The sequence below is a fragment of the Phaenicophaeus curvirostris genome, chromosome Z (genome assembly GCF_032191515.1).
Source record: "Phaenicophaeus curvirostris isolate KB17595 chromosome Z, BPBGC_Pcur_1.0, whole genome shotgun sequence".
NCBI lineage: Eukaryota > Metazoa > Chordata > Aves > Cuculiformes > Cuculidae > Phaenicophaeus > Phaenicophaeus curvirostris.
The window spans coordinates 18,367,245-18,381,401 of NC_091431.1; the positions used below are offsets into that span (position 1 = coordinate 18,367,245).

The 14,157-nt window shown below is 39.6% G+C and overlaps 1 protein-coding gene across 1 annotated transcript in view; it reads right to left on the reverse strand.

The window, feature by feature from the left end:
* ADGRV1 (adhesion G protein-coupled receptor V1) overlaps window positions 1–14,157 on the reverse strand; it is a gene marked incomplete at its 5' end in the record, with an annotated part of 290,584 nt that overhangs the window by 42,741 nt on the left and 233,686 nt on the right. Inside the window, one exon of the mRNA XM_069880588.1 lies at window positions 1,750–1,871. Within this exon, the coding sequence (XP_069736689.1) occupies window positions 1,750–1,871 (122 nt within the window). The remainder of the gene's footprint in view (window positions 1–1,749; window positions 1,872–14,157) is intronic.

Genomic DNA, 14,157 nt, shown 5'->3' on the forward strand with positions numbered 1-14,157 from the left:
AATAAAATGAAACTTCGTGTTATATAAAGCAGACTACTATAAAGTATCCTCTGGCAGTTATACAGAAGGGTCAGTTCTTTTGCCAAGAATGACAATTTTCATGAAGTGCTCATATCCCTCTACTCTAAATATGCACTGGCAAGAAAGTGATATCATTTTAAAGCAAATAACCATGCATATTACAATGTTCTGGCACTGTTTTACCACTATGATAAAAGCTCAATTATAATAAATTACCTTTTTCAAAAATGTCTATCCTGGATAGATCTATGTAACACAAATCCAGATCAAATCCTAGTAATAATTCTTTATAAAGAGACAGTAAGGAAAGATATACAAAAATATATATGTAGAGCTACATGTACATACACACACATCACCACAATTTTACGCTTTCTATCAGTGTACGAAGTCTCACAATAAAGTTGCAGTAGTTACAGTCTCGATGCTAAAACTCCCATGGGGTTTGCCTGCATGCTGAGATTTTGCAGAGGGAGAAGAAAGGGAGTGAATTTGCTTTGGTACAACCACCAGCCCTGCAGAGTTATGGCAGTCTGACAGCAAAAAAATCTCAGCTGCCTTCCAAAAAGACATTTTATTTGCTTATGGACATCCACAAAATCAAATTTACTCATGTAACTTCACAGAAAGAAATTTCATCACTAAGTCGAGCCAATATATGCCAATATTTACAGAAGAGCTATTTGATAATATATACTGAATAATTAAATGGTAAGCTAATAAGGTACTTCTCTTCTTAATTTAAAAAATACATTTATTTCTGAGACTTATATTTTGAAACTGTTTAGTTTTCTGCTTTAAAAACTCCCAAATTTTTAATTCAAATCTAAAATTAATCTGTTCTGTGAAAATATACCTTTTAATTAATTTTCACTTGATGAGGTATAAAGAATTTTAATATTGGTGAATCATACATGGTCACATAGCCATATCTGTTACCAAAATGCCAGAGCAACTTGCACACTATAGATTTGGATATATAATTTTTAAATTCCCCATCATTTCACTGTTTTCAGACATCAGAGGCATTTTCCCATTCATGCTATACTACCATCTATTCTGCAAACAATTTCACAGTGTAAAGAACAGCACTGAATCCAGTGAAATGCAGCACTGAGTCCAGTGGAAGCACTTGTATGTGCCAAATTCTGCAAAAGGCTATTTGCATTTTTCATAACTAATAATCAGCATCTAGATTATATTTGATTTTTTTTCAGTAAAGAGAGCATGCTTTACCAATATATACGCTGCATGAGAAAAGCTAATCCTCAAGACTCACCTCTAATAACAAAAAAAATTCAATATTATGGTTATATAATTATAAAATCTTCGTGGACTTTTTTTTTAATTAGAGTTAACAGATACAGAAAATTGAAATACTCAGTGTTTTGGCAAAGGCTGCAGATATTTCAGTTTTACTGCTATAATTACGTTAGTAACACATTGCATATAGAAGGAAGCAATTTTCTTTCCCAGTGTATTAGCTATGAAATGAAATTTATGCAATTATACTGCTATTGTTTCTAAACAATGCAATCCTTTACTTTAGTATGCGGTCTGTATGTTAATTTCAGAAATAAACAGAACACACAATTAACAGTTCTGCCCTGTCACAATGAGTTTCTGGATGTTGTTCAGCTGATGAAGTTGAAACGCCAAACATGTTGCGAGCAGTGGAGATGACCCTCAGCTCTGCAAAGGACCAAAGTAAAAGGCACCCACTCTTACCTGCAGGCTATTGAAGATGATGAAGAAGACCAACATCCAAAGGTGACGGTAAGCCATGTGCAGTCCTCCCCAAAGCCAGGTGACAGAAATCAGGGCAAAGAGGTACAAGACCAAGGGGATCTCTGAAAAGCACAAACATCGTGTATCAGCCAGCATGTCCCAGGAAAATAACTTTTTAAAGCATTACTGACATAGGATCCTGCTTCACCATCTCTGGCCAACCTTGGAGCTTGTTCTCTAGAGGTGGGCAGCTCTTTTCCTCCCCCAGAAAGGTGAGGGTCTCAGGGCTTTTGGGACCTCCCTGGAACTAGGAGACCAGCAGAAGGGCAAGGCCAGCTGCAGAGCTGGGGGATGGAGGGGCCGGAGGTGCCACAGCCCAGCTCAGCAAACCAGGCATCGGTGTTTTGCAGATGGGAAGAGTACAACACAGAGACAAAAAACATGCTGACCTTGGGGGACACATAGGAGAACTCTTGGCAAGCACTGGAAATTTTGGGAGGAAACAGACATTCAAAGGGAAAAGAAAAAAACCATTTTAAATATAAGAACTGCTACGGCTCCAACAATTAATTGAATTTTATAGAAACTATAATAGCTTATCCACTGATTCGTTGTTTGGTCAACATCAGAAGGCATCTGCCCCTATAAAACTTTAAGTGACAATCTCGACTCAGTCAAGGACTCCCCCAAAGACAGACTTTGCATCAGTGAACTTCATTCACCTTCAAAAATAAGTGCAGAATCCATCCTTAAGCACACAAACACACAGCTACATTTTATACTCCCTACTGTATTTGCAACATAAAATATTTAAGGAATGCTGGCAGGAAGATGTCCGTGTGGACACAGTTTGCAAAAAGGAAAGCAGAAGTTGGCTTTCCCTCCTACTCGCTCCTGTTGCCAACAGCCAGGTCCACCACGCTGGCTCCCTGTGTTGACTGTATTCTCAGTAGACTTCAAAGTCCATGTTTGCCCAGGTCTGTGTACTTCAGGGGCAGAGGTGCTCAGCCAGGCATTGCACCTCTCCTCCTTAGTCATGCAGCATCAGCAAAGAGCAGGGACACGCTTTGGAGAGACATCATTCTAGAAACACCAGCTTGGGAGACTTTAGGCATTTTGTTTAATACTATACAAATAATAAGTGCTTTACGAATGCAGGTAACAGTCAAGACTTCCTTTGCACAAGAGAGGCAGTATCTGCTTCAGAGCTAAAACTATTACTTTGTCAGAAATGCATGTGTATATATTTATAAACAAGGGAAAGTCTTGAAGCAAAGCACAATACCAGTAGGTACCATGTTCCTGAAGGTTTCCCTAATACACCCTAACACTGCTCAGTAAAATTTGGGGTGCAAACTCTGTTTCATCGTGTGACACAACATTTAACAAAGATCTGTTTTCATAGTGAATTACACTGAGATACTGTGCTACATATGAAAATTAACACTATGCTAGGGTAGTAGTGACCTAGGACAATAAAACTGAACTATTAAAATAAACTTAGTTCTTAGGAGCAGCTGACAAGGCCTTGATTTTTCTGCAGGAAAAAAAAAGAAAAAAAAAAAAAACTTACTTATTTTTACTGAAAAATAACAAAGACCACCACAGTATTAAGAAAATCAGATTCTATAAGCAAAAGTGTTTGAAATCTCAGGTCTTAACATCATTAAGGTAATGCCGTTCTGCCTCTTGTATCTAGACATGGTCGAAATCCTCCCCAGTTTGGCCATTTATAAAATGCTGTTTCTGTGCAGTCAAGATTCCTAGATTGTGCTCAGTTGGTTGGGAAGATGGAGTGTTCTGAGCCTTAGGCAGGCAGGAACCTTTAGCAGGACCTGAGGAGGCATCACAAGGGGGTACAGGAGCCTGAGAATGGCCTTAGATTCATGTATTTCATACCACAGTAGATCTAAAGGATCCATACGAGATCAGTATGTACAACACAGGGCCTGTGGAAGAACCACTCCTCATGAAGAGAAAGCTGGAGGCCAGACTGGATAATTTTGGTTGTCTCAAATGACACCTAATGCTCATTAAGCGCCTGAGTCACCAAAATTTTCTAAAGGTCTGCGACTTCCCAGGGATCCCTGAACCATAATGTAACATCAATAATACATGTGTGTTTTTCAGGGCAGCATCAAGGGAAGAAGATTAAGGCTATGGACCTCTGTTATTTGTCTGGGAGGAACTCAATTTTGTCAGACTTAATTGAATGGAAATGCGAAGTATTTCTCACTCCACAGGCACTAGCATTCCTTGCATTAAATCACCCATTTCAAAGCCTTTAGGCAAAATTGAAAAATTCCTTGCAGCGTGGACAGATGTTGAAACAAAATTTCCTATAACAGATACTAAGAAACATGGCCAACCTCACAATGCTTTCACAATTATTAAAACTGCAAACCTCTCTAAAGTACGAGGTAGTGGAGTAAGTAGAGCATTAGGTATTTCTCTTTATCCTATATTGCATGCACTAATGAGCCCAAATATTTATTCGGTCTGCATTTAGTAATGGTCTCAATAAAAACAACTAAGAACTAGCAGTGTGTTAGTTTTTGAGGTTATCACAGAAATCATATAATCATGGAATAGTTTGGGCTGGAAGGGAACTTAAAGCCCATCCAGTTCCATCCCCTGCCATGGGCAGGGATACCTCCCACTGGATCATGGTGCTCAAAGCCCCATCCAACCTGGCCTTGAACACCTTCATATAATACCAAAGTGGTCATATTAACAAAATTCACTGAAGTACAAAATAAGAAAACATACATAACATTTTGGGGGGAAGCTTTTTCTAATGTAATTCTAAAGGTAAATTCAGTAGTTACCTGAAAAGCAACTCATTAATTTATTGTAGATATCAACTGAATGATACCAACTTCTTCTGTATATGTCAAAATCATGCCATAAACTTTAGCTGATTATGAAATTCCATTGATATAATGGACTGGCAACTAACATTCACTAATGCATAGAATTCTAAATGCTGTACACAGACCAAAGTGAGCAAAGCAGAGACGTATCTTGGGAAGCTGAATAATGATTTGGCTTTTGTATTTCTTTCCAATATTGATCAACTCAGTTAGGGGGAAGGGGACAGAGGAAGCAAATTGTAGGACAAACTGCAGGCAGTAGAACATGTGAAAAATTAACATCCTGATTCTTGCTTTTACAGCATAAACATCAGCTAAAGAAAAAGGCCATGATATTAATCAGCCTTATGAGGAACAGCTGAGAGAGCTGGGGTTGTTTAGCCTGGAGAAGAGGAGACTGAAGGGAGACCTCATTGCTCTCTACAACTACCTAAAAGGAAGTTGTCAAAAGGAGGGTGCTGGCCTCTTCTACTGAGTGACAGGGGACAGGAGGAGAGGGAATGGCCTCACACTCTGCCAGGGGGAGGTTTAGGCTGAACATTAGGAAAAAATTTTTCACAGAAAGGGTCATCGGGCACTGGAACAGGCTGCCCAGGGAGGTGGTTGAGTCACCTTCCCTGGAGGTGTTTAAGGCACAGGTGGATGAGGTGCTGAGGGACATGGTTTAGTATTTGATATGAACGGTTGGACTTGATGATCCAGTGGGTCTTTTCCAACCTGGTGATTCTATGATTCTATGATTCTATAACCTAGCACCTCTAGATTGTTGAAATCACAGATCATTGAACTAGCTGTGTATACAAAGCCAATGAGAACAGAGAAATACGATGTCTAGATCATAAACTTTTCATGTACAATGATCTGACTTTATTATCTTCAAGTGTTTGTGAGAGCAAAAATTGATAGATTCAGTGCCGCCTCACCAGGACAAAATTACCACAGGTAAAACCAGAATCAAGTTCACCAAGCTAACAAGTGTCTATGGAGAGAACCTTGAATAATTCTGATAAAAGTTTGTGTAATGAATGCTACTCAGTAGAAACACATCAATTTATGTATGCATTATGACAATAAAGATTGCCTGAAGATACCTGCTTTTGCCAGGTGCTGAAAGTTTGTACATTTACTTCTGTTTTTATCTTTGTCAGCAACAATTGCTTCACTGTCAGTGTTGTAAAAGGTTAACACAGAGCTGAACCTTTGGCAGCATTCAGTTTCAGCTTTTTAAATTCTCTTCACCCTTTCTGATCAGACAATTTGTTGTATTTTATCAAACAAAAGATCAATTACTAGAATAAACACATCAGGAAATCAGCGATAATGTCTTTTAAGTTTGTAAAAACAGCCCTGCATAAAGGATGACAATAAATAGGCTTGAAATCATAGAATCATAGAATCCTAGAATAACCAGGTTGGAAGAGACCCACTGGATCATCGAGTTCAACCATTCCTATCAAACACTAAACCATGCCCCTCAGCACCTCATCCACCCATGCCTTAAACACCTCCAGGCAAGGGGAATCAACCACCTCCCTGGGCAGCCTGTTCCAGTGCCCAATGACCCTTGCTGCGAAAAATTTTTTCCTAATGTTCAGCCTAAATCTCCCCTGGTGGAGCTTGAGGTCATTTCTTCCTGTCCTGTCCCCTGTCACTTGGGAGAAGAGGCCAGCACCCTCCTCTCTACAACCTCCTTTCAGGTAGTTGTAGAGAGCAATGAGGTCTCCCCTCAGCCTCCTCTTCTCCAGGCTAAACAACCCCAGCTCTCTCAGCCATTCCTCCTAAGGCCTGTTCTCCAGCCCCTTCACCAGCTTCGTTGCTCTTCTCTGGACTCGCTCCAGAGCCTCAACATCCTTCTTGTGGTGAGGGGCCCAGAACTGAACACAGGATTCAAGGAGCGGTCTCACCAGTGCCATGTACAGAGGGCGAACAACCTCCCTGGACCTGCTGGTCACGCCGTTTCTGATCCAAACTCATGTTCAGTCACTGTCAAGCAAAACCCCCAGGTCCCTCTCCTCCAGGCAGCTTTCCAGCCAGACTTCTCCTAGTCTGTAGCTTCATAGGGTTGTTGTGTCCCAAGTGCAGGACCTGGCATTTGGTCTTGTTAAGCCTCCTGCCATTGGTCTCAGCCCAGCGGTCCAGCCTGTTCAGATCCCTTTGGAGCCTCCCGATCCTCCAGCAGATCAACACATCCACCCAGCTTAGTGTCGTCTGCAAACCTGCTAAGGGTGCACTCGATGCCTTCATCCAGGTCATTGATAAAGACATTGAACAGGGCTGCACCCAGCACTGAGCCATGGGGACACCACTTGTCACTGGCCTCCAGCTGGATTTCACACCATTTCCCACCACTCTCTGGGCCCGGACATCCAACCAGTTTTCCACCCAGGAGAGTGTGCGCCTGTCCAGGCCAGAGGCTGACAGTTTCCAAAGCAGAATGCTGGGAGAAACTGTGTCAAAGGCTTTACTGAAGTCCAGGAAGATACATCCACAGCCTTTCCCTTATCCAGCAGCCAAGTCACTTTGTCATAGAAAGCGATCAGGTAAGTAACAAACCAAAAGAGATAGTCTAACTATCTGTGATTTCCTTCACCTGGAAAGAAAACTGACAATTCCCTCCCAAACTAAGTGAAGGGGTATTTCTGAGCTGATGAACCTTCACTGTCATTAATTTTAATTTAAATCCAAGAGCAATCAGTTGTCTTTAGATTACTCAATTAAACTTTAGCATGTTAAATACTGCCGTGGAGCAGTCAACTCAGCATCAGTGTGGTGCAACTGAGACATTGTCAAGCAGCTCTGTTGGGTATTATATACGCAAACCATGCTGGTCCACATTTTTTTCTTTTTACACCATTACCACACCTTTTTTTAGTACTAGGAATGGTAAAAGATTTTATTTAAGTAACAGTCAGTCCACCCACTCCTTAAATAAATATATATATATATGTACATATGCATATAGCACCATCTTGACTGTTTGTGCCTCTCCCTGAAATATCTCGTCTTTTCCCTAACTATAAGCTTAAGAAACATTGGCAGAACTGACAACTCAATATGGATAAAAGCAGCTTATGCAGTTTTTCACAGTTTGAAAACTTACAATAGTCCAACTTGGTGTCTGAGGAGGTGAAATTACAAACATCCAATTTACCAAACAACTAAATGTTCTCATTGTTTCTCACATCTTCCCCACTGCTGAGAAAATATTTTTTTCTTTATTAGCGTATCTATAAAATTTATTTTTCTGCAATAATTACTCCCCTGAGAGATGCAGTACATTGTAAACAGTTTTTATGGGTGGTAAAACTGTCACTGTACTACAATAGGGAAATCCTTAGAGTAAACACAGATTTTGTCCAGTGATTTACATAAAAGTGGTGCTGGTGAGAATTTGAAAGATAGGCTGCAGTATTTTCAAGACAGGTTTGGATTAGATTACAAAATTCATGAATCAGGAGAAGTATTGAAATGATGGAAATATGCAATTGCTTCTATGGGAACCTAAACAGAGCTTTACTGGGTATGGAAAAAAAGTTAATTTGGCCTTGCCTCTAGCAACGGTCAAAAAAAGCTGGTTGTATGTGATTCTACCATTTACAAACAAGGAGCTTTCTCTTTTCCCAAGTAACAAGTGATAGGAGAAGAGGAAATGGCCTCAAGATTCACCAAGGGAGGTGTAGATTGAGTATCAGGAAATATTCCTTCACTGAAAAGGTTGCCAAGCGCTGGAACAGGCTGCCGATGGAAGCAGCAGAACCACCATCCCTGGAGGGATTTAAAAGATGTGTAGATGTGGTGCTTAAGGACATGCTTGACAGGCTGAGGGAGTTGGGCTCGTTTAGCCTGGAGAAGAGAAGACTCCACAGAGAACTTATAGCAGCCTTCTAGTACGGAAAGAGGCTACAGGAAAGTTGGGGAGGGGCTCTTTATCAAGGAGTGCAGGAATAGGATGGGAACGGTTTTAAGCTAAAAGAGGTGAAATTTAGATTAGATAGTCAGAAGAAATGTTTTCCTGTGGGGGTGGTGACACACTGGCACAGGTTGCCGAGAGAAGATGTAGATGCCCCATCCCTGTAGGTGTTCAAGGCCAGGCTGGATGAGCAATCTGATCTTTAAGCAATCTGATCTAGTGGGAGGTGTCACTGCCCATGGCAGGGGGGTTAGAACTGGAAAGGGTTTGAAGTCCCCTCCAACCCAAACCAGAATGGTTAATCTGTAATAAAAAAAGAAAACAGCCTAAGGCCTAAGAAATTATGATAAGCTCAGTGCTCTGGAGAAAATCTGTAGCACCACTTGGAGAAGTAACTGAAATGAACTAGGAGAAACAACATACTGCTTTTATGGATTGCCAGCACTAGTACTCTCTTTGTGACACCAGGATTAGTCAGTTCAGAATACCACATTCTGTCAAGCAGGTTTGTTTTGATGGGAGGTCTCTGGGGGAGACCTTATAGCAACCTTCCAGTATCTGAAAGGGACCTACAAGAAAGCTGGAGAGGGACTACTTACAAGAGGCTGAAGTGATAGGATGAAGGGGAATGGCTTTAAATTTCCAATTTAAAGACTGGAAAAGATTGGGGAAAGATTTGGATTAGACATTAGGAAGAAATTCTTCATGATGAGGGCAGTGAGGCCCTGGCACAGGTTGCTCAGAGAAGTGATGGTTGCCCCATCCCTGGAGTTGTTCAGGGCCAGGTTGGATGGGGCTTGGAGCAACCTGATCCAATGGGAGGGGTCCCTGCCCATGGTAGGGGTTGGAACTGGATGCGCTTTAATGCCCTTTCAACCCAAACCAGTCAATGATTCTATTATTCTATGATGTTCTTGCAATTGGCAGACAGAAAAAAATCATAACTTTCCAGTTTGCATTAGTTTATGTATATTAGAAGATACTACAATATTTATACCTATAATAAACATCTAATTCTAAAAGAAACATACTTCATAATCTGAAATTGCCAATTTTCTGTTTCTTCTGTCTGTAGAGGTAAAACTACTTCTTAACTCAATGTGTACAACCTGTTTTGTTACAAAACTCTCAAGTATGTTTTCATCCTTCCTTCCATATCTGATACCATAAATAAAATTCTCCAGGACAATGAGTGTGAGCAGTGAAAAAAATCAAATAGAAATTAATAAAACTGGAAATTATGAAATAATATTAAAGCTGAAGTCTAATACTGAGTATGACTTTGCAGCAAATGTCTAGAGGATTGAAGTATGGAGGACAAAGAATACATTATGCTTTCATAACATGTCCAAATGTTTGTACTCTCATCACTATGTTGCCCCATATTATGTCATTTTCTTTTGCCTGAGGTTTTTAATTCTTTTTTCTAAAAATAGAAAAGTCAATAAAAGAAGCAATTAAATAATATAGCTTTAACGATTGTGTGAGTTTACCTGTAAATATTTACTATGTGTCTTCCCCTTAGGTTGTTAAACTGATAATGCAACTTTAATTGCCTTTAATTGTTCTTGGCTACACATTAAGACCTACTGCAAACCCTGAAAGGTCTTTCCAAACATTTTTCCCTGCATCATTGGGGAGAATGTATTGCTTCACAGAATTTCATCAGTTTGTGGGAGAAATAAATTTAGAGACTATTGCTTAATAAGTCATAAGTTGAACTTCATCAGAACTAGTAAAACGCCACAAAACCAATTTTCCTAAAAACACGCCTGAATAACAGTGTTCCAAATCCTGTTGGCTCTGTTTTCAATTGCTCTTGACAACTGCTGTAGGAAAGGAGGTTGGTAACAGGAATTCGTGGCCAAAATAAAGAAGCTAGCAGATTTCTTCATAGAGTTCAAAGGAGAGAATGCCACCATCATGCAATCAATGGCTCATGACAGTACCTCTGATTCCAGCTAGAAAATGTTAAAGATGTGTAGAATTTAACAGCAGCTGTTATTGAAGAACATAAAGCTGGTAGGTAAGTGTCTGTGAAATCCAACTGGACAGAATTGGATCATTTGTAAAAACAGGAAGCAGTAAACCTGTGAAAATACCATTTTTAACTTGTTTATGTTTTTTTGATCTGCTGCTCCTTGTAGCATGGAGAGGTTTGAAATTAAAGAATACCTCCTAAAAGAGAAGTACACCTCCCATTAATCATTAAGACTACAGCACAACTATAAAATCATAAAAGATTGACCTCTCTAATCATCACACTAAGTCTCAGTTTTTCTGCAAACTTTCTCATACATCTTTAAGACACTTTATAGCATAATGAGATGAAAGACCATGCATCATATTATAGCTTATGCTATTACTGTTATTCAGGGAACACAGCTAATCCCAGAATCAACAGCAAATCAAAAAAAAAAAAAAGAAAGAAGAATTGGAATCTACTTATCTTCTCCATATAACAAAATTATTTAGAAGTATTACACAAAATATTAAATGAGTGCTAAATTCACAACTGCACAGGCATAACTCATGCAAATTAACTTGCTTCTAAAGATTTCTTAAAAAGAAGAAAGCTAATTTATGCATGTAAAGCACAGTGCAAACAATCTAAATTACATGAGTGTAGCTGATGTACTTAAGTTATTATCTTATTCAGATCTTTGTTTTTTTATTTTAGCTTGTAATTACGCTTATGCATTTTTGCCTTAACTGCATTTGTAAAAATCTCAGAGGCAAGGATTTGTTTTTCTTCTTATCACAGAAAAACAAAAGGCCCTGGAGCACTGTGAAGTCTAAAATATATCCACTGTGTGACTGTGGTGCATACTGTGAATACTGTGCATAACTCTTAATTCAGAGGTAGCCAGCATCTGGTGCTTTGCTGCTAGATGCATATCATCACCTCAAGGTGAAAACACATCTGCAACTCACTGTCCCTTTGATACTCTTAGATATATAATATGTATCTTATATTCAAGATAAAGATTCTAGCATACAGCTGACATGATAAGGAAGACACGTAACTACAGATTTACATCCTTAGAATAAAAAGTCCTGTCCACAGCATCATTTCCTGAGTGCAGAAGCATGGTTGGAATGTCCTGCACTTGCATTTAGTATGTGTTATTTGTTTCGTGAGAAGATCAGATGGTAGTAGATATAGGTGGACCCCAACATGTTATATCATGATCAGGAACTGCATACTGCCAAGACAATAAATATATTAAAGAAATTTATATGAAGGAACACACAAGAAGGTAGTTAAAATTTTACAGCTAAATATCTAAGGCATTCCTCACCCAGTTCTATTTTGGCAACAGAAAGTTTTAATCTTTAAATTAATTCTGGCACATTAACAATGATGATATCTGAATCAGGTAAGTTCTACTGCATATTTATGGGAAGGGCATGAAAATTCTGCCACTATATATTGTTCATTAAATGGATGTCATCTATTCACAAAGGTATTCTTGGAGAAAAATGCAGGTGACTTTTCAGTTAATTTTTTTCTATTATATTTTCAAATCTTTTCATGAAATTATGAAAGTTTAATGAACAGTTGGAAAATAAATTCATGTATACTCTGTGGTTTCAATATAGGATGGGGGATGATGTGATTGAGAGCAGCCCTGCAGAGAAGGACTTGGGTGTTCTGATTGATGAGAAGCTCGACATGAGCCAGCAATGTGCACCCACAGCCCAGAAGGCCAATCGTATCCTGGGCTGCATCAGAACAAGCATGGCCAGCAGGGTGAGCGAGGGGATTCTGCCCCTCTACTCTGCTCTCGTGAGACACCATCTGGAGTCCTGTGTCCACTTTTGGAATCCTCAATATAAGAAGGATATGAAACTGTTGGAATGGGTCCAGAGGAGGGCTACAAAGATGATCCAAGGGTTGGCGCACCTCTTCTATGAGGACAGGCTGAGAGAGTTGGGGTTGTTCAGCCTGGAGAAGAGAAGGTTCCAGGGAGATCTTATAATGGCCTTCAAGTACCTGAAGGGGGCTACAAGAAAGCTGGGAAGGAACTTTTCACAAAAGCATGGAGTGATAGGACAAGGGAGAATGTCATTAAATTGTTAAGGGGAAGATTTAGATTAGACATTAGAAAGAAACTCTTCACAATGAGGGTGGTGAGGGACTGGCCCAGTTTGCCCCGGGAAGTTGTGGCTGCCCTATCCCTGGAGGTGTTCGAGGCCAAGTTGGATGGGGCTTTGAGAAACCTGATCATCCAGTGGGTGATGTCCCTGCCCATGGCAGGGGGGTTGGAGCTGGATGGGCTTTGAGTACCCTTCCATGCCATTCCATTCCATTGGATTGCTGTCTTACTAATCTCCAATTTCTACATTTGCCTATTAGGACTGTCAAGAAAAAGCAATCATCTCTTATATATGCCTCTTTCAATATCCTATTATTTCTGCCAGGTACAACTATTCTGCTTTATACTACCTGAATTCTTTCAAAAACAGTTTCTCTTGTTGTGAATTTAAATATTAGTTCACCGAGTGGTTGTTTAACCAATGCACACTTCTGACTTGGCTCCTGTCAAGGCTAACTGTTAAGAAGTTAGTTTCTATATTTAGCAGAATCATCAGTCAACAGAACGTGTTTGCTGAAAGGCTGGCAAACTGAACCAGTTCAAATTGAAGTCTCTTTTTTAGCAAACTCAGTGCATATCTTGAGGCAGAGATTAAATTCTTTGCAAAGTAGCTTTCATTCTATTTTTCAGCGTTCCCTTTTGAGGAGAAAGAACTGCCTGCTCTAAGAGAGAATTTATTCTTATCCCATATTGCCCCTTCTTCTAGCCTTCTACTGTTAAGGAGAATCCCCTGACCTAAGCAAGCTATATCAATCAACATGTAAAAAAACAAGACTAGTGAAAGAGCAATTCTGGAGTAGTAAAACAGAATGTGAGAGTGTAACCTCACATATTTAGTGATCCAGACAGGGCAGTGAGAAGTGTGCATATTGCCCAAATTAGGATTTGGCAAATTCTATTTATTTGTGTTTATTCTCCAATACAACTTTATTTTAATGATATGCTTTACGGTCATATCCCAGGCATAATCAAAGAGCACTCTGGGAAGATCACAGTTCTTGGGCCATGATGTTTTCTTGAAAGCCTGGAAACTACTGGAATAGGGCATGACAAACATGACTGTAATCAAGAGTGCCCAGGATAAATCTAGAGGAGTAAGAAGTATATATGCATGACAGAAAAAGACGTACAACTCTTATTTTGAATATCTGTGTATAAATACACGCAAAAACCCCCGAAGTGCATCCTATAGTTTCCCAAGAAACTATTTAACCATGTACAAACAAATCAACTCTGCTGTTACAAGGAGGCAACATTTTTAGATATGTATGGTTAAACCCAGCACAGTTATTCTGCTCTAAATAACAAAAATACATGACTCTTTTAGTGTGGGTAACAACAAACGCTGCTCCTACAGAGGGAACAAAACAGTAAAACACAGTACTGCTACCTAAGTTCTGGAAGAAGTTTTGCTACAGCAGACAGAATTTATTCTAATAGTTGTAAAAGACTACTCTGGTGGCCCTCTATAATGGAATGTCTATTTTTGTAGACAAAGGAAGTGCCACTGAGGTAATCTCTCTTG